Source organism: Simochromis diagramma, unplaced genomic scaffold (assembly GCF_900408965.1).
Source record: "Simochromis diagramma unplaced genomic scaffold, fSimDia1.1 OVJJ01000545.1, whole genome shotgun sequence".
In the NCBI taxonomy this organism is placed as follows: domain Eukaryota; kingdom Metazoa; phylum Chordata; class Actinopteri; order Cichliformes; family Cichlidae; genus Simochromis; species Simochromis diagramma.
Window position 1 is genome coordinate 1288521 of NW_024387371.1, and position 27395 is coordinate 1315915.

Here is a 27395-nt window from a genome sequence, read left to right on the forward strand (position 1 = left end):
TGATGCCTCAGCTGTGACTGCGCTCTTAACACCTGATTGTCAACAGGGCAGAAATGTCTGTGGTTAGCGTGGAAGACAGGCGCTCAACGATGGACAGCGAAGCGAAAACTTCCTCTGTATCGAACAGGTATAGAGTTTGTAGATTGCTTCGGAAACATTTGGTATTATAGTACATTATTATGACGTTACTGGATGCATTTTTTTTTTTCATTTTATCCTGGCAGTTGGGTTAAGCATCTTTACGGAAACACGACCTGTTACACTGTACACTGTACGTCCCAGTGGTACAGTAATTAATATATAATACGTCTGATAAATGTAACAGCAGTCTAGAAGTTACAGTATAATTATTAGTTTATTATAAATATAAGCCCGAGGCCTGCTTTTTGAGTCTCTCGTTTTGTCCACTCTCTCTCCCTCTCTTTGGCTTTACGATCTGTCATCTTATTTTACACGAGGTTGCCTCGTAGCTTTACTTCATTGTAATCTTCTGAAACGAAGAAATCACATCAAACACGTCTTTACAAAAGCAGCCACTGTTAACTGAAACATGTTCACCTATTTTAACGTGTAATGGAAATTGCTAGAGAGAATTGGAGAGCTAGCTTAAAGCAGAGAAAGTGGACTAAGAGAGCTTTCTTTTAGCAGAGGTGGAAAGCACGCGCCTTGGTGTTTTCTGGAGGTACTGCGGCGTGAGTAAAGCGGGTATTTCTGGCAAATGTCATCTTCCTTTGGGATATATAAGGTAACGGAACAGAATAACATTTGGGTTAGGTGACTAAGACTCAAGCTGAAGCACTTGGTCCAGTTGTTTGTCAGCTGCTGGTCTGCCTTAGATGTTCAATACCTCGTTATTCCACAAGAGGGCGGTATTGTATTGGTGTGTCCGCTGAGAGAAGTTCCTGCTTTTCTAGACGTCAACCTTAGTGGCTCGCAGGCTTTAAAGTTATACTCACATTATTAAATGTATGACCGCTGATATTAATATAGTTGTATGACAGAACTCAGTTGGTCACTAAACTATAACCTAACACAGAGGCACCATAAACTGTTAATTGAGGCAGTACCAGGCCAGTCAAGAGCTCTGCAAGGCAAAGGTTCTATGCACTGCAACCTCCCTTTATCACTGAATATATTTGATTTTTTAAAAATTAGTAAGTAAAGTCAGCATTACATGCTGTTACTAATACATTTAGCTTATATTATAGTGTGTTTACAGTATTAGTTTTTGGTTAAGTGTTATTGCAGCCGAGACTTTGTAAGCCTCCTGTGCATCACTGTCGCCATAGCGAGATGGCTGAATGTTTGGCATAGAAACCAGTTCAGGCTTCTTGTTTCGATGTGGCTTTCTTGCTCTGCAGCTGTCCTCTCGATGAAGATTAAAGCGACAGTGCCACTACCAAACCATTACAGTTCAGATTAGAGGAGAACACTCAATTCTCTTTCCCCTGTTGGTCCCCTGTATAATATTAATAAGTGAATAAAGAGAAATGAAGTCTGGTCGGAATCCATGTTCCAAAATATTTGGAAAAGCTTCCATGTTGCTTTGTATTATATCTAGTAGCTTCTCTAAGCTGCTTGATTGTTTTTCTGTGCACTGAAAAGCAATTAGTCCATCTCCTCTGAACTCTGAGCATAATGATTTGTTTGTCTGTACAAGTTGTGGCTAGGGAGGAGTGGAATGGCGTGCATGTGTGTGTGTGTCTGTGTGCGTTTCCCAGGGCTGTTCCCCAGACCGTCAGCTGATAGAGCAGCAGAGGTAGTGTTGGGTTTCATCATGCTGTTTATTCCCCAGTCTTCACTGTGAGTGAAAACAGGGAGGGGACTTTGCTCTTCGGGCGTGTGTGTGTGTGTGTTTGCTGTGGTGCTGACATCTCTAGACTTGGTATAAGGCACACAGAGGCACTGTATGTCCCCACAGGGTAAAAGCACATCAGCTCCCCTCTACCCTTCCCCTCTGTCATCCCCGCACCCCCTTCAATTTCTCTTCACCTCCCCAACACAGCCTGAGGCGTCTCTGTTGTGAATTCAGCCAACTGCATCAACATCAGAGGAGAATAATCGCTGGCTGTGTGACTGCGCTGCACTCTTGTTATTTATTTCTTTGTTTTGTCTTGTTTTGGGTTGTTTTTTTTCCACCCTCTAGTTTGTTTCTTCTCTTGTCACTCTCTTCTGGTTCCTCTTTCACCTCCGGCCACATACTGCGACACTGACTGCCAAAGACAGATGACCCAAGCTTGGCATGTGTCTGTGTGTGTTTATATATGCGGGTGTGTGCGTGTGTGTACCAGGAGTGGTGTGGTCTGGTTCTAACCCGGTGCTATTAATACACCCTAATGAACATAATCTGGAGGGCAGGTTATCCTCTTATGTTTGTTGGCTGGGCGTCTAATGGGAGGAGCAGCGAGTTAGTGAAAGAGGAGGGAAATGCTGTGCTGTAGTTTCACACTGAGTGCGCCTCCTCTACCAAGCTGCAGTGCCTTCTCTCTCGCTCTGTTGAGAGAATGGAAGAAATAGAAAGCTAAGCAAATGTTTAAAGTTTCGTTTCTCATCCAAGCCGATTCCCATGTATATTAACCACCTTCTGTCGCCACCTCTCTGGATGTGATGCTCCAGAGAGGAGCGCTGTTAAGTGTGTGTTTGAGTGCATATGAATATATACACTGAGTATACCGGCTGACAATAGTATAGGATTAAAACACAACTTTTGGAGTACAAACACTGGAAGCTTCCCAGTTATGAACACTCTACCAGCTTACTCAGGAGCTAGAATATCTGGCTGTTGGACGCTAAGATCTGATGGCAGGTAAGTGCATTTTATTTCCTTTAATGTACTCCTTAGGTGACCTGGGCAACTTTATTCCTGTCTGTAGTTTAAATGTCTTTAAAATGTGTACAGTTAATGCTTTTAAAAGTCTGGATAAACAGGAAAGACAACTCCAAGTTGAAGCTCACTTGTTTATACCTTCTAGGTTTTTGTCTACATACTTTAGGAAATGTGGCACCTTTTAAGTGCAAACGTGATGTGAGGAACCATAAAGTTTTTTTTAAACTGAGAATTTTACACTGACATTACAGTAGTGTTACATACTTGTACATACTCGTTTTTTATGAAATCTTGTTGGACAAATGAACAAGCTGATGTGAAACAGTAGTCACTTTATGCAGCTAGGTTGTGTTGATTTACTCTTTGTGTGAGCCATTGTGGAGAAAGTAAAGAAAAACATGTCGCTTTACTGACATTAGATGTGACGTTGCGTCTTGATTTGCTGCTAATATTATCCTTCAATCTGCTGCCCATAAGGCTTAGATGTCTGCTTCATAAGGGCCTTCTCAGGTACCCCACACTATAACTTCTTATCACAAAGGTGCATTCATGTAATGTTTTGAAGCACTGGGTACTGTAAGTGTAACCACAGAACAAGGACATGATTCAGCACAGTCAGCTAAGCTAATCTTTTATTGCACACTAGTTGGGTTTTAACTGATAGCCATACTTCAGTGAGCTATGTCCCGCGCACGCTCTCAGCAGTCTCCCACTCTGCTCCCTGGCTCCGTCTAACCAGGTGACCCTGGTGAGATAAGATAAATCTTTGTTCTCTCTTGTTTGCTCCTCTTCTGAGCTCCTGGCAGTCCACCTGGGCAGGTATATGACCTATATAAATGTGTGGAGCCTGACAGTTGACTGGAAAACAGAGGAAGATCTAAGACTTGTTTATTACAAACGCCGCTATAGTTATGGCCGCTGGCTTTTTACAGTCTTCACTGGGTGAAGTGTGGATGGCTCGGATAATGCAGTAAGTGTTCCAACTGTTGCTCAGTTAGGCATACCGCACACAGATGTTATGTTGTATTTGTTAAACAATGAACGCAGCAGTTGTTTTCATGATGATTGTGGGCGGCAATCGTTGAGCGACTTTAGATTGCTTCGCTAATCGAGTGGCATTTTCCTAAAAAAGCAATATTTTGTTTATCAAACGTCAGCGGCACAGCAGATTCTTGAGACGCTGACAAAATAGAGTTATGTAAGAGAAGTGAGGCTGTTGTTTTAGAGGAAGTAATAGAGAGGTTGCTCACCAATCTGCTCGACCAGTTCTTTGTACCAAGTTTTTTCTCTGCTCTGAATTCCAGTTACTCACAACTGCCGAATGATTTGTAAAGGCACAACATTAAACTTAGTCATTATAGGTTAAGTAACTTACAATAGTGAAAGAGTAGCCCATATGTGCAGCTGTTTGCAGTTTAGACACAAAACTCTTGCAATGGGTGTTACATAAATTTCTTTCTTAATTTCTTCTATCTTACAGAACAGATGAGAGACCATCAGGTGTAGTTTGAATAAGTCAATGCAAATTCACTCCATGCCTCGCTCGCCTCAGCACCTTGTACCTGTTTTGAATTGGCTTGTTGTCATTTGTTTATGAGGGCCTTTTTATCTTGCTGGTTGTGATGGCACATTATTGCAGCAATCTTTTCGCTCGTAAAACCGATCACAGGACTTTTCGATTAGTTGAATCAACATTTCTCCACTTCTAACATGTTCTGTAGGTGTTTTTAGGTACTGTAACCACCTGCTTTTCTAGCATGCTGTCTTTCCAGTGGCGGATACCTGATCCTTTCAATTGGTAAAATACAATGGACTATGAAAACACAATCCATCACTTTGACTCTATAATTCTCTTATGGTTATGGGGAGCTTTAGATGTAATATATTATACCATCTGTACATTAGTACCTGCAGCAGTTACACTGGACAAGACTGGACAAAGTTGACAGGTTGAAAAATTAACCAGTGACAGGAGGGAAAATGCTACACTACTGTTTTGTTGGTAACTAACTGGGCCGCCTTTCTTTAGTCAATCTGTTCATCCATTGCATGGTTACATGCCACAAACAATGTCTGTCTCTGTGTGTCTAATGTGTCACCGGGCATTAGATACAAGGGGACAACAAGGCTATACCAAATAAGAGATTGCCATTTCAGTGGGACTGATCCTGTATATTACATTGGTATGTTATTGCCTTGATTCTGTTGTTTTACCTCGTTACCTTTCCATGAACGCTCACCAATGTTAGAAGTTGAAATCATGACACAGCACATTCGGGTTCAGTGTGTCTTACTATATACAGGTGGAGAAGATGTGATGATGGAGAATGTTGGCGTTATACTGCTACGCAAAAGGTTTTATGAAACCCAGAAAAATGCAGTGACAAGAAGGAAAGTTGCTTCCTGTGTACCAGAGAGTAATGTCATGTTTCTCATCTGCAGTGGAGGTGGCGAGGGATCACTCGACCGTCTCCTCCCCTCGGTAAGCACAGGCCTCTCGCCCAGGAAAAGGACAACCAGCCAGTGTAAGTCAGAGCCTCCTCTGCTACGCACCTCCAAACGAACAATCTACACTGCTGGTCGCCCACCCTGGTACAACGAGCATGGAACACAGTCCAAAGAGGCATTTGTCATTGGTAAGAAGAATAACTTTCTGTGTTTGACATTTAGATATCATAAAGATCTATGAACTGTCAGAGCCCCAGCTTAGATTAAGTGGTGAGTTTTCATCTAAAGTATTATAAATATGTTCGGATTGTACCTTTAAATTTAGGAAACTAATGAATAATTGTTTATAAACTAACCTTATACTTTGTATAAGTGAAAATTTTTAATGTTTAGAAAACTCAGGGAATGCACACATTAGCAATATGGCAGCCTCGCTTCTGTCAGTCTGCCCCAGGGCAGCTGTGGCTACAACCGTAGCTTGCCTCCACCAGTGTGTGAATGCGAGAGTGAATGAATAGTGGTATTGTAAAGCGCTTTGGGTGCCTTGAAAAGCGCTATATAAACCCAATCTATTATTATTATTATTATTAGCATATTTTCTTCCCATATAGTTGTGGCACAAAGTTGTCATTACCTTATTTAAGGTAAGGTAAGGCATTTTCTTGGCGTATTTGACCATTTTATGAAGAAAAAAGCTTGAGAAACCTAAACCCAGATAGAGATGCACTGGTTAAAATTAGTTGTTTTTCACAAACTGGAGAGTTTCCTCTTTGGCAGAGTGTTTTTAAATACAGGAAAGCCCTGCTATACTAGTGATAAAGGGCATTAACTCACAATTTCTCACTGGATGGAGCAAAGCAGATCCATCCAAGTATGTTAAAGATGGGTGTGCCCTGCTATCAGGAAGTGCTGAACTAATGCGTGAGAGACTTTGTGAAAAATAGGAATAAAGAGAATGTTTATGTTGAAGAATGTTATTGGCTCTGTTTCTGCATGCCTTTTTAAATTAGCCTAAAGCAACCTCACAATGTACTGAAACAAGTCTTGTCAAACTAGTCAAACTACTGATAGCATGTTTGCACCAAGTGAAGGTACACTTACCAAACACTTTATTAGGGCCACCTTGCTGGTACCGGGTTGGATCTCCTTTGGCCTTCAGAACAGCCTTAATTCATGACATAGGTTGAAAAAAGTACTGGAAACATTGCTCAGAGATTTTTGTCCACATTGACATGGACTGATTCTTATATAGCGCTATTTTACCTCAGCACTCAAAGCGCTTGTTTTTTTATTGACATGACAGCATCACACAGTTGCAGATTTGTTGGCTGCACATCTCAAAGGTGTTTTCTCTCTTGCATTGATCTGTGACTGTGGAGGCCATTTGAGTAACTCCTTGTCATGTTTAAGAATCCACTTTGAGATGAGTTGAGATTTGTAACATGGCACATTTTCCTGCTGGAAAATGTGACCACATGAACATGGTCAGTAACAATACTTAGACTGTGGCATTTAAACATTGCTCAAGTCGCTACTAAGGAGTCCAAAGTTTGTCAAGAAAATATCCGCCACATCATTACACCACCCTGAAGGCAGGGTGGTTAGATTAGATTAGCCTCTATTGTCCTCTGGGGAGAAATTTACCTTGGACAAGCGAGGGAAACACATCATGTAAAATAACACACATATGCAAACACTCACAGAGAAAATGTAACTCCAACTCACAGTTTTGTACCTTTTTCCTGAAGACATCAACTCATAATCATTATAAAGGATGTCATTTTTGTCCGTAGTAATTTTAACTATCTTTGAATCAGATTTTGAATTTGGGATCTGAGCTTGACAGAAAGGTTTTCAAACCATGTAGTGATACCATAACAGATAATAGATTCAACAGTTCCCCTAACATCACGCATTTATTCACCCCAAGGTAGCCTTAAGCTCTGAAAACCTCTGACTCTGCCATCTGAACGTCACAGCAGACGTTTTTCCAATTTCCTTTTTTCCAGTTTTGTTGACCCCTGGAAACTGTAGCATCAGATTTTCTGTTTTTGGGTCATCCTCTGTAAAATCTAGAGATGGTTGTGTGGGAAAATCCCAGTAGATAAGCAGTTTGTGAAATAATTACAGTAAAACCACACCTATTAGTCATTTCAACTTTCTTCCCAATTCTGATGAACTTTTTGAATGTCTGCAGGTCATCTTGACCATGTCAACTTGCCTAAATTATTTTGTTTTTGTAATTTAACTGGAAGGAAGTTATTACTCAATGGCTGTTTGTCAATTTTTAATTTCAGGCCTGTGTGGTGGCAGCGCTTCAGGAAAGACAACTGTAGCAAGGAAAATCATAGAAGCTTTAGATGTACCCTGGGTTGTACTACTCTCAATGGACTCTTTTTACAAGGTATTTCTGTGGTGTCTACAAAACCGTATATGTCCTTTTGCATGCAGTGATACATTTGTCACTGTATCTGTGAAGTTGTTAAAAGTTATCTGAATTTTTAAATGTTGCTGCATGTCTAAATAAGTGTTTAGAGTTATAAATAAGACATGTGATAGGTCCAAGAAACTCTGTTCTTATCACTTTTGTCTTGAATGGCTGTTAACCACCCAGGGGCCTAAAGGAAGGCTAAAGAAAAGCGAGACTGAGTGCAGGAAACAGGGTGAAAGAGAAAAGAAAAGATTTCCTTTGGATCCCAGAGGGAAAATGAGAAAAAGAGGTTTTGATTAGAGAGAGAGAAGAAACAGAGTAGATAAAATATAAGGAGGCAGTGCTGAAAACAAGGATGAAAACACAGTGATGGGTGTTAGGGGGAGAGAAAAAGAGATGTAGTGAACAGTATAGCAAGAGCCATCATTCTTGCCCCCTCTACACCTCCACCCACTCTCTAGTTGTGTAATCCTGTCAAAATCTGACAGCGGCAGATCAGACTGTGCAGAGTTGGAGGGATTTACCAGTGACCAGTGCCGCTGTAGCCCTCAGCAAGTGGTGGTCTGCTCACCACATTTTACAAAAGATTGCCATTTATTTTCAGTTAATCTATGCATTTTTATATTTTGCTTTTTTTCCAGTATAACATTGGTTTATTACATAAATATGTTACCAGTTCATTTGAGAAGGGAGTGTTGCTGTTCATTAACTGCCAAATACCAGGACTGGGTTTTTAATGTTCAACCACCCAAAGGACAGATACGCGCGTGCACATACCACCTCGTACGGACGTCACTGTGGCACATGATGTCCTCCTAAATTTAGGTCCCCAAACTTCTCTGCTCTCGATCAGCGATCTGTGCCAAAGTGTTTTTGCATTATTATTTGTGAATGCATCATTTGTTTTACTGCAAAACACGTGTGTAATGTTACTTGACTAAGAGATTTTTCTTTTGATATGCAAATATTAATATGTGTTCATGCCATTTTCTCAGGAAATCTTGTAGCATTGAAAAGCAGCATGCAGTGGTGACATACTCTAACTTCAGTATCATGGCAATCCTCAGGTCCTGTCCCCAGAGCAGCAGGCAATGGCTGCCAGTAACGACTATAACTTTGACCACCCAGATGCCTTTGACTTTGATTTGCTGACACACACCTTGCGCAAACTCAAACAGGGCAAGAGCGTGAAAATCCCTGTGTATGACTTTACAACTCACGGGAGACAAAAGGACTGGGTAAGGATGAATGCACAGACCCAAACATTTGGCTTTGTATTTTTAAGTTATTAAGTAGTGTGTCATTTTTGCATATAATCCCTCCTTTTTGTTTACCGAAGAAGGTTTTAATCCTCTTTTCTATAGATTTAGCTGCATTGTAAAGCTGTACATCTCCAGATGGTCTCCGACAGATCGCTATTGTGATATCTGCGTACTTCTATTTATCCTATCACACACAGACATTCACACATTAGTGAGGCAAGTCAGTTTGAGAGCTTACAACGATTGTTGGAATATACATGCACACTTAATGTGTAGTGCTTTAATGCCCTCGTTCTCATTTTTGGTATGTAAATTTTATTGTGTTATTACATGCACATGTCTCTGCCCCAGAAAACAGTTTATGGAGCCAGTGTTATCATCTTTGAGGGAATCATGGCCTTTGCAGATAAAGAACTGTTGCAGGTAAGAGAAGGTCATTAGCCCTGAACAAACCGATACAAGGTCCTACTCTCAGCTTTGTTGTCAAAAATATGTATTACCTAATAAAAAAAACACTCTTAGAAAACACATACAAGTGGTGTAAGAGGTCTTTATTAAATAAGAGGTAGCTGTTTATTTTTCCCATGTTGTGTACATAGACAAGATTTACAGGTTTTTAAAATAGATTCAGCATATGCATGATAGCCCAAGATAAGTAAATAGATTGAAAAGCCTGATATGTTTGTATGCACTGTGTGTCAGCTAATATGTGCAGAGAAGTGAATATTGATTTAAAGATAAGAAAAAAATATCTGCAGTACATAGTTTGTCCACTTGAGGGCGCTGACAGGTTTGTTTTTCAACTGTTAAGTGTCATCGATTTAAAAACGTAATGGTTCTGAATAACTGCAGTATCAACTGCAACACAGTAAAGTTAATGGGTTTTTTCCTTTGAAGGTCTGTTAAAATCAGAAGTCATTATAAGCAAAAGAGAAGCAAACATTTTCATTAGTTATCTAATATTCATTCATTTTTCATCTATACTTACATTGACATTGCCAGAAATATTTTTTGCTGTCAGATCTTTCATTCATTCATTCGATTTTTTTCTAGAATTTCTTGCAGGCTTTCACAATAACCCTTTAAAAATACAAATTTGAATACAGTTTGGTATTTTAAGCTCGCTATTTTCATGTCATCTGTTTGTGAATGTGTCTTATATTACTTTGTGTTGATCTAATCAACTTGTTTTTCCAGTTGCTGGACATGAAGATCTTTGTGGACACAGACTCTGACATCCGCCTGGTGCGCCGATTGAGGAGGGATATTACAGAAAGGGGCCGAGATATCGAGGGGGTCATCAAGCAGTATAACAAGTTTGTTAAGCCAGCTTTTGAACAATACATTGAGCCTACCATGCGACTGGCTGATATCGTGGTGCCACGTGGTGAGTATATACCAACATACTTTCATGTACATGTTCAGTATAGCAGCAACAATCCTAAAAAGATTTAAAATTAAAGCATCATTTTTATGCTTTCTTTTTTTTCCGGTCAGGAGGTGGCAACATGGTGGCAATCGACTTGATCGTACAGCATGTTCACAGTCAGTTGGAGGAGGTAAGTGAGGTCATGCTTACAGACATAAATATAAATACACACGCAGAAAATCTGTCATGCCACTTAAATAGTTAATTTGGGGGGAGAATTATAACCTTTCATTTGTCCTTTTTCTTGATGGCCTCCGGGTCAGTACATCTAGTTATGTTATTGCATTCATAAGAGGGTGTATGTGCAGGCTCCCCTTCAGTATGCGCCTGTAATTTCAAGGCAGATCACCCCCTCTAGTGGAAAGAAACTTTACTGAGGCTGAATATCTGTAAGTGCTTTGGGGAAAGGTTTAATCATTAACACTCAATGGAAAAAACTGTTCTAAACTGGTTTTGGTTTTGCTAACTTTCCTAGTAACAGTAACAAACTGTAGTTATTTGGTTCAGAGAACATAAATTTTAAATTGCTTTGTTTTTTTATCTTCTACTTTTTTCTTCTCTTATGTGTTTATTTGAACACTCAAAAAACTTGACAAGATTTTAAAAAGTGTTTAATTATTAGTCATTTTCTGAATCTACTGCCAAAGCACTTAAAGCAAGAAGGCTAAATGATGTTTTCTGAAATGTGCTCTATGAAAACAGGGCTTCTGTTTCTGTTTTCTTATCATTTCATACTTAAGAAGAAGAATGAATATGAATATAGCCCTTTAAATATGGCATATATGTGTGGTTTAGTGATTTACACAAACAAACAATCCCTGGTTAGACCCTTGGAGGAGACTCAAATCCCTTTGGGGAAGGACATCCGGCTAATGCAGAGCTCCCCACTGTGGTGACCCCTTGTGAATAAGGGAGCAGCTGAAAGTAGCTTCCTCAAATAAAGAAAATATGTCAGGTGGAGCTTGCTGACAGAAATAGGTTTCAGTGTTTTTTATAAATTTTATTTTCAGTCACAGCAGCATGTTAACAACAAAACATTGAACATACAGTAGTTTGCTGTTCAGTATTTACAATACCCCAAAAGATAACAGAAATAGAGAAGGAAAAAACAAACAAACCAAAGAAACCCCTACAAAACAACAAAAAACAAACAAACAACAACAAACAAATATAAAAATAAAATGTATAAGGGACATTCAGCGTACAGTTAACTATGACAGTGATATAGAGATATGGCATCCGGTCATGATAAGGTGGTCATTTTAAATGTTTCCATGTACATCAGGAATGGCTGCCATGCCTTAAGAAATTTGGTGGTTGAACCTGCCAGTGTATATCTCATCTTTTCTAAATGTAAAAACCTCATGAGCTCCGCAAGCCACTGTTCATGTGTGGGAGGAGCTTCCTGCTTCCATCTTAAAAGTATAAGGCGCCTTGCGATAAGTGAAGCAAAGGCAATAGAATTCGAATAGCATTTTGGCAAAGTGATGTCTTGAGGTATCACCCCAAAGATAGCCGTTAGGGCAGAAGGATCATATTTAACATTATACATCTCTGACAGAGTGTTAAATATAGACACCCAATAGGTATGAAGATTGGGGCATGTCCAAAAGGTATGAAGGAGCGAACCTGTTTCTGCTTTACATCTGTTACACAGAGGGTCAGCTCCTGGATAGAACTTGGCTAACTTTTCCTTGGAGATATGTAATCGGTGTAGGACCTTAAATTGAAGGAGCCCATGCCTGGCACATATCGAAGAAGAGTGTACCCTCTGGAGAAAAGATTGCCAGAGCTCATCTGTTATAGTCATCCCAAGGTCTTTCTCCCACTGTGCTTTAAGGATGAAGAGAGAAGGAGATTGAAGATCTAATAGTATAGCATAGATTTCTTTAATCGCCCCTCTCTTATGAACGTTTATATTAATAATTTTATCCAATGAAGTTTCCTCAGGTAGTTCCGGAAATGAAGGAAATCGACTCTTTACAAAGTGACGAATTTGTAAATAGCGGAAAAAATGTTGCCGAGGAACATTAAACTGCTTCAGGAGCTGCGTGAATGAGGCAAAAATCCCATCTACAAAAAGGTCTTTGATATTTCTAAGGCCATTACTTTCCCATAATTTAAAGGCAGCGTCCATCATGGAGGGTGGGAACATATGATTTGAGCAGATAGGTGCTTTAATTGACATTAAGTGTAACCCCAACCTTTTCCTACATTGCACCCAGATTCTGAGCGAGTCATACAACAAAGGGTTACGTTTATAGGTGTATAGTTCTAATGGGAGAGCTGAACTCAACAAAGCTGATAGGCAAATTTTGCCACAATTGGATGACTCAATTTGGAGCCAAGCTGGAGTCTCTGTAGTAACATTACTCATCCAGTACAGCATATTACGAATATTTGCTGCCCAATAATAAGACTGAAAGTTTGGCAAGGCTAATCCACCCATTGGCCTAGTCCTCTGCATGAAATCTTTCCGAATTCGTGGACTTTTGCCATTCCAAATAAATGCAGAGATATGCTTATTCAGTGTTATAAAATACTTATTGGGTAAGTAGCATGGGATACATTGAAATAAATAAAGGAACTTGGGTAGTATGTTCATTTTGATAGAATTGATGCGGCCAATTAATGACAGTGGTAAATTGTTCCATCTCTGAAGATCTGTCTCAGTATTTTTAAGCAGCGGGACAAAGTTTCTTTCATAAAGATCTTTGTATGAGTGGGTAACCTTAACCCCCAGATAGGTCACATACCCTGATTTAACGTTAAATTGAAAATCTGAAAATGAAATCTTTCTGGCTAGAGAGTTGACACAGAGAAGTTCACTTTTATGCAGGTTCAACTTGTAACCTGAAATATTACCAAAACCTTCAAAAATGGCAAGAGCACGGGGAAGAGAGCATAAAGGCTCTGACATATACAGCAGGAGGTCGTCAGCATACAAGGATATTTTGTGCTCCTGGTCACCTCTGAAGATGCCCTTAATGCAACTGTCAGCTCGCAGTTTAATCGCCAGTGGTTCAATTGATAATGCAAAAAGAAGAGGGGATAAGGGACAACCTTGTCTCGTACCACGGAGAAGTGGGAAATAAGAAGAGAATAACGAATTTGTTCTAACACGTGCCATAGGTGAGGAGTAAAGTAACTGAATCCATGAAATGAAATTAGGGCCAAATCCAAATTTATGCAGAGTATAAAACAGATAATCCCACTCCACCCGGTCAAATGCCTTCTCAGCATCGAGTAATAAGGCAATTTCAGGGGTTGTAGTTGACTTGGTGTGTAATATGTTTAAAAACCTGCGCAGGTTGAAAAAACCATGCCTACCCTTCACGAAACCTGTCTGATCTGGAGAAATTAACAATGGTAGGTATTGCTCTAGCCTGAGAGCAAGTGTTTTTGACAGTATTTTTAAATCTACATTTAAGAGTGATATAGGACGATATGATGAACACTCTAATGGATCCTTATTTGGCTTCAATAGGAGTGAGATGGTCGCTTGTCGAAGCGTTAGGGGAAGACATTTTGAAACCAATGACTCAATGAACATGTCTCGTAATAAAGGTGATAAACTGTCTTTAAAGGTCTTGTAAAATTCAACCGGATACCCATCCGGACCCGGGGATTTGCCATTCTGCATTGAGCTAATCGCCAACTTAATTTCTTCCACCGTAATTTGCTCCTCTAATTGGTCTCTGAATGCCGAGGTTAAAGTCGGAACTGTCATTCCATCAAAAAAAACCTCAAACAGTCCAGGCGTGTTTAAAGATTCAGAATCATAGAGACTGGAATAGAATATTTTGAAACTCTCATTTATTTTTTGTGGTGTAGTGGTGACATGTCCAGATTCAGTCCTAATTTCAGGGATTATACGAGTTGCTTCTGATTTACGAAGCTGATGTGCTAAAATTTTAGATGCTTTTTCTCCGTGCTCATACCATCTTCCTCTAGATTTAAGAATCATAGACTCTGACTGCTGGGTTGAGATTAAATTAAATTCAGTCTGTAACGTTAGTCTTTGTTTATACAAATCTGGAGAGGGGGTTGTAGAGTGTTGCTCATCCAATTGCGAAATAAGGTGTATCAATTCAGAAAGACGTTTCTGTTTCTGTTTTCTAGTATATGAACAGTATGATATAATATGGCCCCGTAAGAATGCTTTTAAGCTTTCCCAAACCGTACTATAGGCCATGCCAGGCGTAATGTTTGTTCTTATAAAGATATCAATTTGTTTGGAAAGATATTCCACAAACTCCTTATCTGACAAAGAAAGAGGATTGAGTCTCCAGGAGTACACAAAGGGTTCATCCGGGAAGCTGAGTTCCAAAACAAGTGGACTGTGATCAGATATTACTATGCTATTGTATTTACAAGTCTTGATATTGGGAAGCAATTTTTTGTCAACAAAAAAGTAGTCTATACGAGAATACGTTTGATGCACTGCAGAAAAAAAGGAATATTGTTTAGTGGAGGGGTAGAGAAATCGCCACGCATCAACAGCCCCATAGGTTTGTAAATAAGACTGTAACACTAATGAGGATTTAGGGAGTGGAAGTCTTTTATCTGAGGAGCGATCTAGTACTGGATCCATAACAGTATTCATGTCCCCTCCAAGGATCAAGTGGTGTGTATTGATCTGTGGAAGGGAATTAAGAAAGTCATTGAAAAAAGTTGAGTCATTCCAATTCGGAGCATATACGTTTGCTAAAATAAGTGAAGTATTAAACAGGGACCCTGTCACAACTACATAGCGACCATTTGGGTCAGCTATTGTGTGAGAGACTATAAACGGAGTATTCTTATTAATCAAAATTGCTGCACCTCTGGCTTTACCATTGAATTTGGAATGAAAAATTTGTCCAACCCAATTTCGTCTTAATCTGGCATGATCTGTATGCTTAAGGTGTGTTTCTTGAAGAAACGCTACATGTACTTTAAGATAAAGAAGATGAGAGAGCACCTTATTTCGTTTCACTAGGTGGTTCAATCCCTTCACATTCCAACTAATAAAGTTAACATGGCAGCCATTACTCACAGCAGTTGAAGTGTCATCAACAGAAGTCATCACCATATAAGTACATGATGAAAAAGGCGGTTCCAAACGCAAATACCAATCCTATCATGAGTGCACACTGAAATGTTGTTGTTAACAATAATCTGAGCAAATAATATACAACAAAAAAGAAAAAAAAACAAAAGAAAAAGAAAAAGTAGATAAGTCCCTCCCACCCACCTCCCCGTGTTCAGTGTTGTCCCCAAACGACACACACCAATTTCCCAAAGCTCCCCTGCTTCTATTAAGAGTCCCATTCACCTTATTCATAACCACAGCCCCACATGAGCAGAAGCATCTGAACTATGAATCACACATGTAGTCCAAAACATATTCAAATTAGAAAGTCACAAAGTCCAACACAATAGAGTAAAATAATTAAGAGAAGGAAAGAGAAAAACTCCCACGTCGCATTTACCCGTAACCGAAAAACGGACCTGTTTCAATTCTCATCGAACCTGACCCCGGAGTCCCTTTTAAGTGACAAGTACTGGAATATATTTAACCTCCCAGGAAACAAGGGCAAACTCACCAACATCTGAGATTTCTAAATGAACATTGAACATGAAACTAAGCTAAACCAAAGATCGTCCGTTTATTGATTGACAAAAATATAGTCACGATGGTATGAAAGTCCCGGTGGTTCTTATGAAATGTCATTCGGGAGATGACTCAAACTTGGAGTCAATGAAATCTTTCACTGCTTTAGGAGAGTCGAATACCTGTGTTTCTCCATTAAACGAGATCCGAAGCCGGGCAGGATAAAGAAGACCGTAGCGAACTCCGTCTTTTTTCCGTAGTAGTCCCTTCACCTCGCTGAAAGCAGCCCGGCGTCTGGCCAGGTCGGCGCTGTAGTCAGGAAAGATGAAGATCTGCTTCCCTTGAAACTCCAGCCGGCCTTTCTGTCTGGCTAAGCGCTGTATCCGCTCCTTCTCCTGGTAGTAATGAATGCGAACAATGAACGGCCGCGGTCGCCCTCCCTCCGTGGGCAGCGCAACCGCCGCCCGGTGAGCTCTGTCCAGGATCGGAGCCTGCTCCAAACCGCCGGGACCACCCAGTACAACGTGCAACAGATCAGCAACAAATTTAGTGGGATTCCCTTGTTCGGCTCCCTCCGGCACTCCTAATATACGCAAGTTGCATCGTCTTCCCCGATTCTCCAAGTCGTCAGTTTTCAGCAGCAACTTCTTGTATTGGTTACTCAGATCTGCGAAACATGTCTCCATAACTTCTAGCCGCTTGTCCAGATTATTCAAGCCTTCTTCGTGTTCGCCCAACTTCTCAGAGGTTTCAGTGTTTTAACCATATTAACCTCTTGCTGTGGTTATTTGTCCTGCATTAATTCAAACCAAACTAATCTCCAGGCATTTAGTTTAGGAATAAATGTAATCACAGTGGAAACATTACATCCTAATACATAATTATGCAGCATTAGTCACACAGCCTTATAAGACACCCTGTCTTCATACTTGTCATACACAATGTCGATTGATGGCCTGTTAGACGCACTTTGGGATTAGCTGTGCAACATGCACTAATCACTGGTCACCAAAGGCACGCTCTTGGCTGTCGGAGCACTTTGCCCTACTGTGCAGTTTGCTTTGTTCCCTCACAACATACACACACTGAAACACATATGCTGCTGATGGACTGCTCTCTCACTCTCTCCCCCTCATCACCAAATCCCTCCATTGCTTGCAGCGGGAACTCAGCGTCAGGTAGAGTGGCCTTTATCCTTTATATCGTTCTCTCCTCAACATCTGCCCAGTTCCCCTGCTGCACCAGCTTTTTTACTGGGAGAGCGAGAATAAATGTCAAATCAGAAGAGAGCAAAACCAACCTCTACCTTCCACCGACGTGCTGGCTGCCATGACACGTCACCAGGCGGCATTCTTGTATCTTGTACCCAACCAAATATGGCTAATTAGTGCTCTGTCAGTGGGGACATAATACACGGTTAAGACTCGGTCCACACCACCTCAGAATAAGAAGAAGTGGATCAAAATGTGCGAAAACTGCTGTCAACATTTAAAAGCTGCACTCTGATGTTTGAAAGTGGTGTAGTGCAGCCAGCATTCAGTGTAAAGGTGTTGGTTTTCCTTCTCTCTACCTTTTAAAGAAATGACAACTCACACTCTTCCTGCCTTCTGTGTCTAAAAATACACCAATGAGTCAAGTCACTGACCCCTCCTTTCAGCAGCAGCAAGAATAAGAGAGAGAGTGACTACAACTGAAAACGAGAGAGAGGAAGCTCTTGCTACAGCTATTGTTGACTATCGCATACCTCAGCCACAGAGAAAGTTTCCAATACCCTACTACAAAGCGCTGAGTTTTTCCATTGAATGTCGGCCACAGTATCTGAGACAGAGAGAGAGAGGAAGTGAGCTTGGTGTCTGTCTTTAGACACAGGATGTGCTGGGGCCTGTGAGCTGAAATACCAACTTCTACTGTTCTACACAGTGTAAGAGTGACAGCCACACGATAGTTTGTGCACCTCCCACGCATACACGCAAGGGATGCATGGGTACAGATATCAAAATCGGAGCTAACACTTGGTTGGTTTCTTTTTCTCATTGCATTATTATTATTATTATTACTATTACTATTACTATTAAATTTTGATGTCATTTAGTTCAAGGACTTTTGACATTTACAATTCTGGCTGTCACACTTTTCACTGTTCCCGATAATCTTTTCATCCACCTGATTTTATGTCTTTTCTCATTTTTCTTCCTCTTATCTGTTGTTGTTGTTTTTGTGGTTTGTTTTTTTGTTTATCTGTGTCCGCTCTGTTGTGAAAAAAACCCTCCCCATAGAGGAAACTTCGCTGGGATATGTGAGCAGACATGCTATGATTTCTCTTTTCTTTGCATCTGGCTAATGTGTATCTCAGTGGCATTGCAGTTAGTCTAGTGTGAACAACACTGCATCACTGAGAATTTGTAAAAGCGTGTCTATTCCCCTCAAGTCCAAGGTAGAGCGAGGCTAACAAGGCATTCAGAACTAATATTTATTCATGCAAACATGGGGAAATATTAGGAGTACAGCCCTACCATGGGAAACTAATTATGCATGTGTTTATATTGCACATTTAAATCTTTTATTTGTATCTGTATAATTATAATTTTCAAATTAATCTATTTTTCCATTATCACGGTCTCTGTGGTGTTGTTATTTTCCACTGAAATACTCAAAACTGGCCCTGTGTGCGCTGCAATTTTGTGTGTGTGTTTCTTCCCAAGCACTCCCATTACAGTGGGTACACTGCCATTATCAACTTTGCTCTAACTGCTATTGAAAAATTATTTGTGTGGGTTTTTTTGTGCAGTTATTTATTTATCTGTTTTTGCATGCACACACAGGTCTGTGTGTGTGTTACAGTATGTATGTGCACGTGTGTGTGTGTGTGTATGACCTTGCACATACTGTACACATGCGTGCAGAGCAGTCTTAATTGCACTGGCTTTCACGTGTTGCACTCATGCGTCTGTCCATCTTCTCTCTTTTCCGCTGCTCTCGGCGTGTACCACCCCCGCGCTACTATTTGTTGCCGTGGTTACAGGGCAGCCCTGGCTTCTGCACACCAGGCCCAACCCCTCCCCCAGACCCTCAGCGTTCTGGAGAGCACACCTCAAGTCAGGGGCATGCACACCATCATCAGGTAAAAGCTAAGAAACCACATTGTTGTTCCGTTAATAACTGCATTTGTTTTCATGGAAACCTGCACGGTGGAAAGCTGCCGAATAAACCTTCGATCCTTCTTTTCTCGACCATCACATCTAGAAACAAGGAGACCAGTCGCGATGAGTTCATCTTTTACTCTAAGAGGTTGATGCGGCTGCTGATTGAACGAGCCCTCTCCTTCCTCCCCTCACAGGTCCCAAACACAAACACAAAAACGGTTCAATTCAAGTATTGTATTACACTCTTTCTTAATTAAGTTACGTTCTTTATACCAAGGAGGGCATTAAACAATTGGAAAACTACCACAGATAGAGAGAGGTGTAGGAGAAAGAAAGCATGAGATAACCACTCAATAGAAAGATGCTGACAAGTCACACACAGAGACCGTGCTACAGTGTGTGGCCCTGAAATGGGGAAAAATCTGAAAAGGCACTGATAAATGGAAAAAAGAATCTCCCCATCTGTCTTCTACAAAGAAAATCAGATAGACATACTGTATTGGCCTGCCACATGAGTATGGAAACTTATCAAGTCACCACAGTGGAAAGTTTCCATATCTTTATCGCAACATTCAGTGTGCATTTCACAAATTCACGTGACCGACAATTCAGCATTCACTGTAGCTTGTCACAGTATATTTTCCTTACTGTGGTAGACTATAGCATCGTTCTAAAGCTCTTATGATTTTTAATATTATCTCAGGTCCACATAGTGCAGACCCCCCAGGGAGAGGATTACGAAGGCAAGACTTTCCACGGAAAGAGGGTGAGTGAACTCCATTTGCTTCCTGCTATATTCTCTGTGCGTTATTTTTAATTGAGAAAAAAAGAAAAACATTCTGAAGAGTTTTGTCTCGAAACTAAATTGATGCAATTAACCTCTGCTTAATTTTTGTACCCCTCTTTGTTTTGCTTTAGATCACAGGGGTGTCCATCCTGAGAGCCGGGGAGACCATGGAGCCGGCTCTGAGGGCCGTCTGCAAAGACGTCCGCATCGGCAAGATCCTCATCCAGACCAACCAGGACACTGGAGAGCCAGAGGTAATAAACCACATTAATGTCACATGCTGTCAAAAACCTATAACCAAAAACAATTTTGGTTATATGAGTTTTTACATTTACACATTTTCACAGTAACCTCCTTTGGCCTAGTTTGCCATGAAGCAGTTGTTTGTAATATTAGAGGTTTTCTATATGTATATATATAGCTGTAGGTCATATGTGTCACATTTTAGCATGAACCCACATCCTGTCTGTGCACAATTTTAGCTCCATTATCTTCGTCTACCGAAAGACATCAGTGAGGACCACGTGATTCTAATGGACTGCACTGTGTCCACTGGAGCTGCTGCCATGATGGCCGTGCGAGTCCTGCTGGTGGGTGCACCCAGTTGTTCACAACAATGCCAATGCCTCCTGTGCAAATTAATTGCATTGCACATGTAGATCATTTTTCACAGTTGTGTTTTCAATTTCAGGATCATGATGTTCAAGAGGACAAGATCCTGCTGGTTTCTTTGCTCATGGCTGAAATGGGAGTCCATTCTGTTGCTTACGCGTTCCCGCAGGTCAAAATCATCACCACGGCTGTCGACAAGAAAGTCAACGATCTCTTTCACATCATACCTGGAATAGGTGAGCAATGCTGAGGAAGCAGGAAGGACAGGACAGTTTTAAAGTCATTGAAATGTAAAAATAAGCATTGTAGCACTGTATTTATATTTTTTATCGATGTCGTTTATTGTTGTTTTTTAGGAAACTTTGGAGATCGGTATTTTGGAACAGACGCACCGCCTGACTGGAGTGATGAAGACATGGATGAGCCCAGTTACTAAATCAATTGCTGTCAGTTGACTTACTTTTTGAGAGAGTCAGGGCTGTGCTCCTGGACGATATGAAGACATACCATTTGCCCCCGTATGGCTGCTGTTGAAAAAAAAAAGACTAAAGAGAAGAAAAATGTTGCTTATTTGTATCTGTTTGGTTTTTTTAAATAATGTTATTTAAATTTATGTTAAATATATTTTTATTTGTACAGAATGTAATAAGGTCAGAGCGTTTTAGCACTTAAATTGTGACAATCTCTATCGACTTCTGCAGAAATGTTCTGAAAAGATTTTTCTAGCCTTAAACCATGTACTGTGGACGACACAACTGAATGTGAAATTGCATGTGACATAAAAGGAAAAGAAAGAAAAAAAGAAGTAAACTTTTTAAGGTTATTTTTTACCACGCACCTTCCTCACAACTTTCACAAAAGTAAAATCAGAACATGAACTCATGTTGCTCAACTTCCATCGCCATGAGCACTTTCTGAAGGACCATTCAATCGGAAAATGTGTAGGTGTATTTTTTTTTTGTCTCTCTTTTTTTTTTTTTTTTTTAGCTCACTGGTTCACTCTTTTCCTTCTCTGTGGATGCTGACCTAACCAGTTGAAAAGGATGTTGAAAAGCATTTTTCATTATACGGCTTTAAGTGCGTACTTGTGGTGCGTATTTATGCAGAATGTCGCTCATTTGCATATTTTTTTACTATGGATAGTCCTGACCAGTCAGCGAGCAACTCGTACGTCTTTTTGTTGCAGTGAAAATGGGTCATCTTCATTTATGTGAAGTGTTTATTTTAGTCCCTCAGATCCCAATTTATCCCTCCATTATTTTATTTTTTTCAGCAGCCCATCAGATTGTTTGTTCAAAAACGGCTTTTGTGGACATATGAACTCAAAATATCCAAAGGTCACAAAGAGTCCTGATAGTGCCTCATCTTTAAACTGTCACGCTAAAAATGAATGAGATCTGTCAATGCCGTTGCCTGTTTAACATTTCCTTACTGTTTGCTGAAAATGATGCTTTAGTTTGCCAAACACGAGGCGCTTCGCTTCATCCTTGCGGGTATACGAGTCCGGGATATTTGAGGAAAGTTGTCTATAAACTTCTGATATTATAAACCGGGCCATAATTACCATTACACAGTGTTCAGTTTAACAACATTTTCTATTTTTTCACAGTTATTTGCTTTTTTGAGGAAAGGATTCATAAAACAACAAAGGAAAAAACAAAAACATTGCACTGAAACTGTAAATCTGTTCTGTCACATACGCAGCAAGTTCACCTTTAAATATTAATTGTGTGTTAATGTACATTAAATGTGCACGGGTATGAACCGATTGTGTTATGTAGCCTCATTGGGTTTTACTCATCTGCATGTTTTGATTTTAATTCTTTTTGGGACTTTGTTTGGTTTTGTTTTGCTTTTTTAAAATATTGAATAAAAGTGCAATACAACTTTTAAACTGCTCACAGTTTATTTATGCGAAATGTGAATTTCAGAATCTAGTATTCTGCCAGCTCCCACGACTTATCTGAAAATATTCTCCACTCTGGCTGATTAAAATACACCTGCAAAAAACATAAAGCAGGGTGAATATTTCTACCTTTATCAACACATTTCGAGAACGAGAGACACATTACCTACACTCAATGAACAGGAAGGATATTGTGGTTGTCCTCTTCTCATGGAAAGTAACCTTGATATCTTCCATCACTTTCCATAATTATCACTCTGACAGCTGTCAAGATGTCAGCCGCAGTAAAGTGTGATTGACGTGCATTTCATGAGGCTGATGGACAATTACAAATCAGCAGCCTCTTGGGCAGATATCAACACACATGAAGCATCGTGTTTTCTTTCTTTCTTTCTTTTAGAAGGCAGGAGGACAGTCAAAAGACATGCAAGAGATACAAATATCAAGAAGCTGAGCAGCAACATTTGTATACTTGTTTGGTTCTTCAAAATATCAGCCGATTTTAAAGGTTTTCAGCAAAGGTTAAGTAGGCTCTGAAATGAGCTAATGTGCTAAACTGGCTTAAATTTGAAACAATCTGGTCCTTTCTGCTGCTTGATCATGATGATGACAAGTGTATTTTAAAAAATCGGCACAGATGTGTTTTATTCCACGTGACTAAATGCTTGAAAACTTCAGATTGGTCCTCTGAATGAAGATGTCAGTGGAAAGTTTACCACCAGCACTGACAAACAGGAAGGTAGTGTGTCTATGTGTGCGTCTGTGCGTGTGTGAGTTGCATCCCCATTGGTAGTACAGAGCATGATGAGGTCACAGCTTGGTAGAGACAGCAGGGGTGGCCGTTAAAACTCAGCGACCTGTGTTTCTTTTTCATCCTCATGTCACCAGCTTCTAACTCCAGGTTGCTGTGCTCTCTTCCTGTGTGCCTTCTTTTGGTCTTGACTTTGAATGAAGATGAAGCTTGCCTCCCTGTCTTGCTTGACTGGGTCTGAGGAGTCTGCCATGTGGGTAAGGACTGCACAGAGGAGACTATGAAAGCTCTTCCACACAATGAGACTTTCCAAAGTTGTTGTAATTACGCTTGAGAAATCGTGGAAAGGAACCGTGTTTTTTTCATGGTTGTTATTTGTTTGGTTAAAGTGTTATCTGGCAGTGAGTGCGTCTGGGTTGTAAATGTTGAAGAGATGGTGTGAGTAGGCCAGCACAGAGCAGTAGCTTAATGTGGAGAGTAGAGGATGAATAATTCAGACGATGAAGTATTTCTGAATCATGTGAAGAGGGTTTAGATTAGTCTGTTGAAGAGGGTAAAGTATTGTCTTTCCCTTTCGCTCCCTCCTTCTCCTTTCACTCTCTCGCTCTCTGTGTGTGCATGTGTGTGTGTGTGTCTTCCCCTCCACTCTCCATCTGCATAGTTTATCATGAGAGTAAAAATTCTAAGAGACTGGACTGTCCTCATAAAGTCAGGCCAGGGTGATTTAGTTGTTTTTAGTATGAGTTTTAGTTTGTGCATTAAGCTCCGTTGGCTGAGTGTTTAATTGCTCTCTGAGTGGTTTTAGTGCAAGTTAGCTAACAACAGGGGCCAGATGTGGTGTTAATCTATGGCTGGAGTTTCTGACTGAGAAAAATGGCACAAATGTGAGGCAGATATGTTGTTTGAATGCGTTTCACTGTGGCAGTGTTTGCCATCAGGTTAAAAACTTGTATTCTACCGAAATGAGCTATGATGAATCGCTGTATGCGTCGCTGCTTTAAACACAATAACATATATAGATCACAAGAACAGGAATTAAATTGTGTAACCACAATAAACTTAATGTGACGTTGTTTCCATTAATAGCTTTTCAAGCGTTTTTTAAATTTCTTAGTTTTAGTCTCGCTGGGTGGTTGCCTGTGGCGCCAAAATCACACCCTTTAACTATACAGGTGGCTAACAAATGATTTACTTTTTAGATTTTCAATTAGATCTTTGTTTGATTTTGCTTTTGGAGTTGCTTTTTGATTTTATTTCATATGTATTTAATAATCCTGCAGGAAATAAGAACAACACCACAAAATGGAATCCAATCAATAAACCTGCTGTACTGAAATTCTTATGTTTAGCTTTAGAAAAAAAAAATCTACCTTTGAGTGATATTTAGTTCAGAGCAATTAGAAATGTTGGTGGTCAAAATATTATTGCTGCAAAATATGATTTCAGCTCTCCACCACGAGGTCATACAGTAGATATTTGTGCCTCCGTATTATGGAAAAACAGCTCACTAGAATATCCATCAACAGGTGTATATTTCCAGATGTGTAATCACATGTGGAGTGTTATCATAGACACATTCTCATCTTTTCTTTGTCAAGTAATTTTATTTTTGTACACATTTGCCTTCAGTGTGGACTCTGCGTGCGGCGGCTCGCAGAGCGGCCTGAACAACACATCCGGTCCCGCTTTAAATCTTGAGTAGTCCTTTCAAGGACTGTCCAACCTGAGAATGGTGATTATAGGCTCAATCTCAGGTTCGTCAGCCCATGAAATGCTAACTCGCCTCAGCAAAGTATGAGAAGGAACACCAAAAAAAGCCCAAACCTTCCTGGACCGTGCTGGAATTTGGTTCCCGCACCAAGATTTTGAATTACCTGCTGAGGACGTTGACAATCACAAGCTTTTTGTCTCTTTATTGCATGGCTAAAAACTGAAAAACACAAAGATTCTTCGTGTTTTCTTAACTCAACGGGAATATTGCAATCTAACAGCAAAGAAACCCCTTACTAAGTTCATTATGAGCTATATTAAAGATGGTTTGACAGGTCACTTTTCCTCAAACAGAAATATATTGTCATAATATTTAATGTTGAGTTACAGAATACAACAGCTTCTTTCAGTAATTATTATCCAGTAGAGGGAGCAATGCACACAGTAACCAAAAACCAGAGGCTGTTGCTTCTTGTGGAAATTGTATCAAGAATGTTAATTTTAATCAAATCTAAATGTTCCTATTCAGAAATTCTGTTTTAATGTCTTCATGAAGTAGTCGTTGCTCTTTAAATGTTGAGGACAAACACTTTTTTCAAATATGGTCAAATAGCATTAGACCCAAAGTAAAATATACTCTCAGCATGTTTTATTATTAATAATGTAAGCGCATGTGCTTTCTCTTCTAAAATACTGAAGATAAATCCACCTCTGATGATCCAGAATGATCTAGAATCTTGTTTGCTCCGATAAAGCAAAAAATCTTCCTCTTGTTCGACGACTTGGCATCTCTGTTAACGTTCAAGTTGTCTCAGATTTTTTTTTAAAGAGAATGCATGGCTGAGAAATGTAAAAGATGCTTTAAAAAACTTGAGAATTATATTCAAAGTGTAAGTGATGCCTGCATATTGTAAATGGGTTGCACAAGCTCATAAAAAAAAATTGGGCCGCACTTACCTTTTTTGCATTATTACCAATTTTTTGTCATCAATTCTGTAGAAAAACATTAAAAACACTTTGAATCTGTAACTAAAGTAGAATTATATTTATTACTGTTTTACAAAAAATATCTAACTGTTCCCTTTTCTTTGATTTTGATTTATATAATCGATACAGTGAGTAAAGTGGCTAATATCCCTGAAGACAAATCAGTGCACCAACTCAATAGTTTATTTGCCTGTTTGGCACACAAATGTAGTTCAGCACGTTCTGAATCATCTTGCTTAAAGCAGAATCTTAACCGAAACGGTAATCGATCAACAATATAAAAAAAATATTGTAATATTTTAAACTAAATATGCCCAAATAAAATGAATTAGTTGTAACTGGACTTGGAAACTGTCAGTGTAAGTCTTTAAAAAGGATTTATTTCTCTTATATTAGTTAAGATATTTACTCACTGTATCATTTCCAGCGTGTTTACTACAGATGCAGTACCCCAATTTAATAATCTATAATTCAATAAACCCCCCAATTTTTTAGATCGTTCTCCACTCAGCTTGTAAGATTGCTCCCTTGAGATGTCTCATTTGTTTTTTCGCACATTTCTAAAACTTTGAATAAAATAAGATTTCTTAAAAATATTTAAATGGGAAATTGCACTGAGGGTATTTTAGACCCACATTAAATGTATTTCTTGTGAGTTATGTACAGTACCATGTACTCGCCTTCATAGTTTTATAATCTCCTGATTTACTGAAATGAATAAGTAATTTGATCTAAAACCTATAGGGAAAAAAACCTATAATTGAAATCAGAATACATGTGATCAAATCTTTTTAAACTAACAGTATTTTCTAGCTCTATTTTAACTATCCCAGCAACTGCAATTACATATATATATATATATATATATATATATATATATATATATATATATATATATACACTGTTCCCACAACTGTTCCCACTTTATGTTACTCCTCTGAAAGCGTGAAAAATTCCTCACGTACAATGATGTATTAAAATTGATGTGCCTTTTTAAAATCTGTATTTTTGGCAATTTTACTTTCATTAAAGAGCAGCAGGATTCTTTTGTTTTTCGGGGCTTCTCATGATTTTTGGGAGGAGGTGGTTTTAAAATCTTATTTAACGTAAACTGCCGATAAATTGGCGGGACAGGAGAGAAGAGTTTTGCAGTAAATGTATCTGGACAATATGCAAAATGCAAGATTTTATTATCCCTGAATACTGATTCTGCAAGCATCCCTTCAGAGGCAAATGGTCATGTACAAAATGGACTGGAGGAGTGTGTGACCTCACTGACATTCCTTTCATCCGGGTTAAGGGTCAGATTGGGATAGAAGTCTCTGTGGGGAGATTAAACGCGGTCACCAAGGTAACGTTATGAACACTGGTGATGACAAGGGTCACTCTGGCAAACGCTGACACATATATTAATCTTGAAGGTGAGAACGTGTTTATGTTTGTTATCTGTATTTTGTAAAATTGGCTTTGTTGATTTGAATTATTAATAAATGTTTTATTAAATCA

The 27395-nt window shown here is 39.5% G+C and overlaps 1 protein-coding gene and 1 long non-coding RNA gene across 7 annotated transcripts; both read left to right on the forward strand.

Moving 5' to 3' along the window:
• On the forward strand, positions 1-22429 carry uckl1b (uridine-cytidine kinase 1-like 1b). Of its 6 annotated transcripts, none has more exons than XM_040008309.1 (15): positions 1-127; positions 5270-5463; positions 7573-7679; positions 8774-8944; positions 9320-9391; positions 10166-10355; positions 10466-10527; positions 18270-18289; positions 19016-19114; positions 19237-19330; positions 19840-19902; positions 20055-20177; positions 20406-20513; positions 20615-20771; positions 20892-22429. In XM_040008309.1, the coding sequence occupies exons 1-15, from the start codon at positions 54-56 to the stop codon at positions 20969-20971; spliced, it is 1614 nt and encodes a 537-aa protein (XP_039864243.1). In that variant the 5' UTR covers positions 1-53; the 3' UTR covers positions 20972-22429. The 6 variants fall into 6 exon arrangements, with proteins under 6 accessions (XP_039864243.1, XP_039864247.1, XP_039864246.1 ...); XM_040008313.1 differs by lacking the exon at positions 1-127 and adding an exon at positions 134-3797; XM_040008312.1 differs by lacking the exons at positions 1-127; positions 18270-18289 and adding exons at positions 134-2806; positions 17155-17171.
• A 625-nt stretch (positions 22430-23054) lies between these two features.
• LOC120719250 lies at positions 23055-27395 on the forward strand. The gene is made up of 2 exons (XR_005692639.1): positions 23055-23449; positions 24822-27395. It is a non-coding gene; the product is annotated as an uncharacterized LOC120719250 (long non-coding RNA).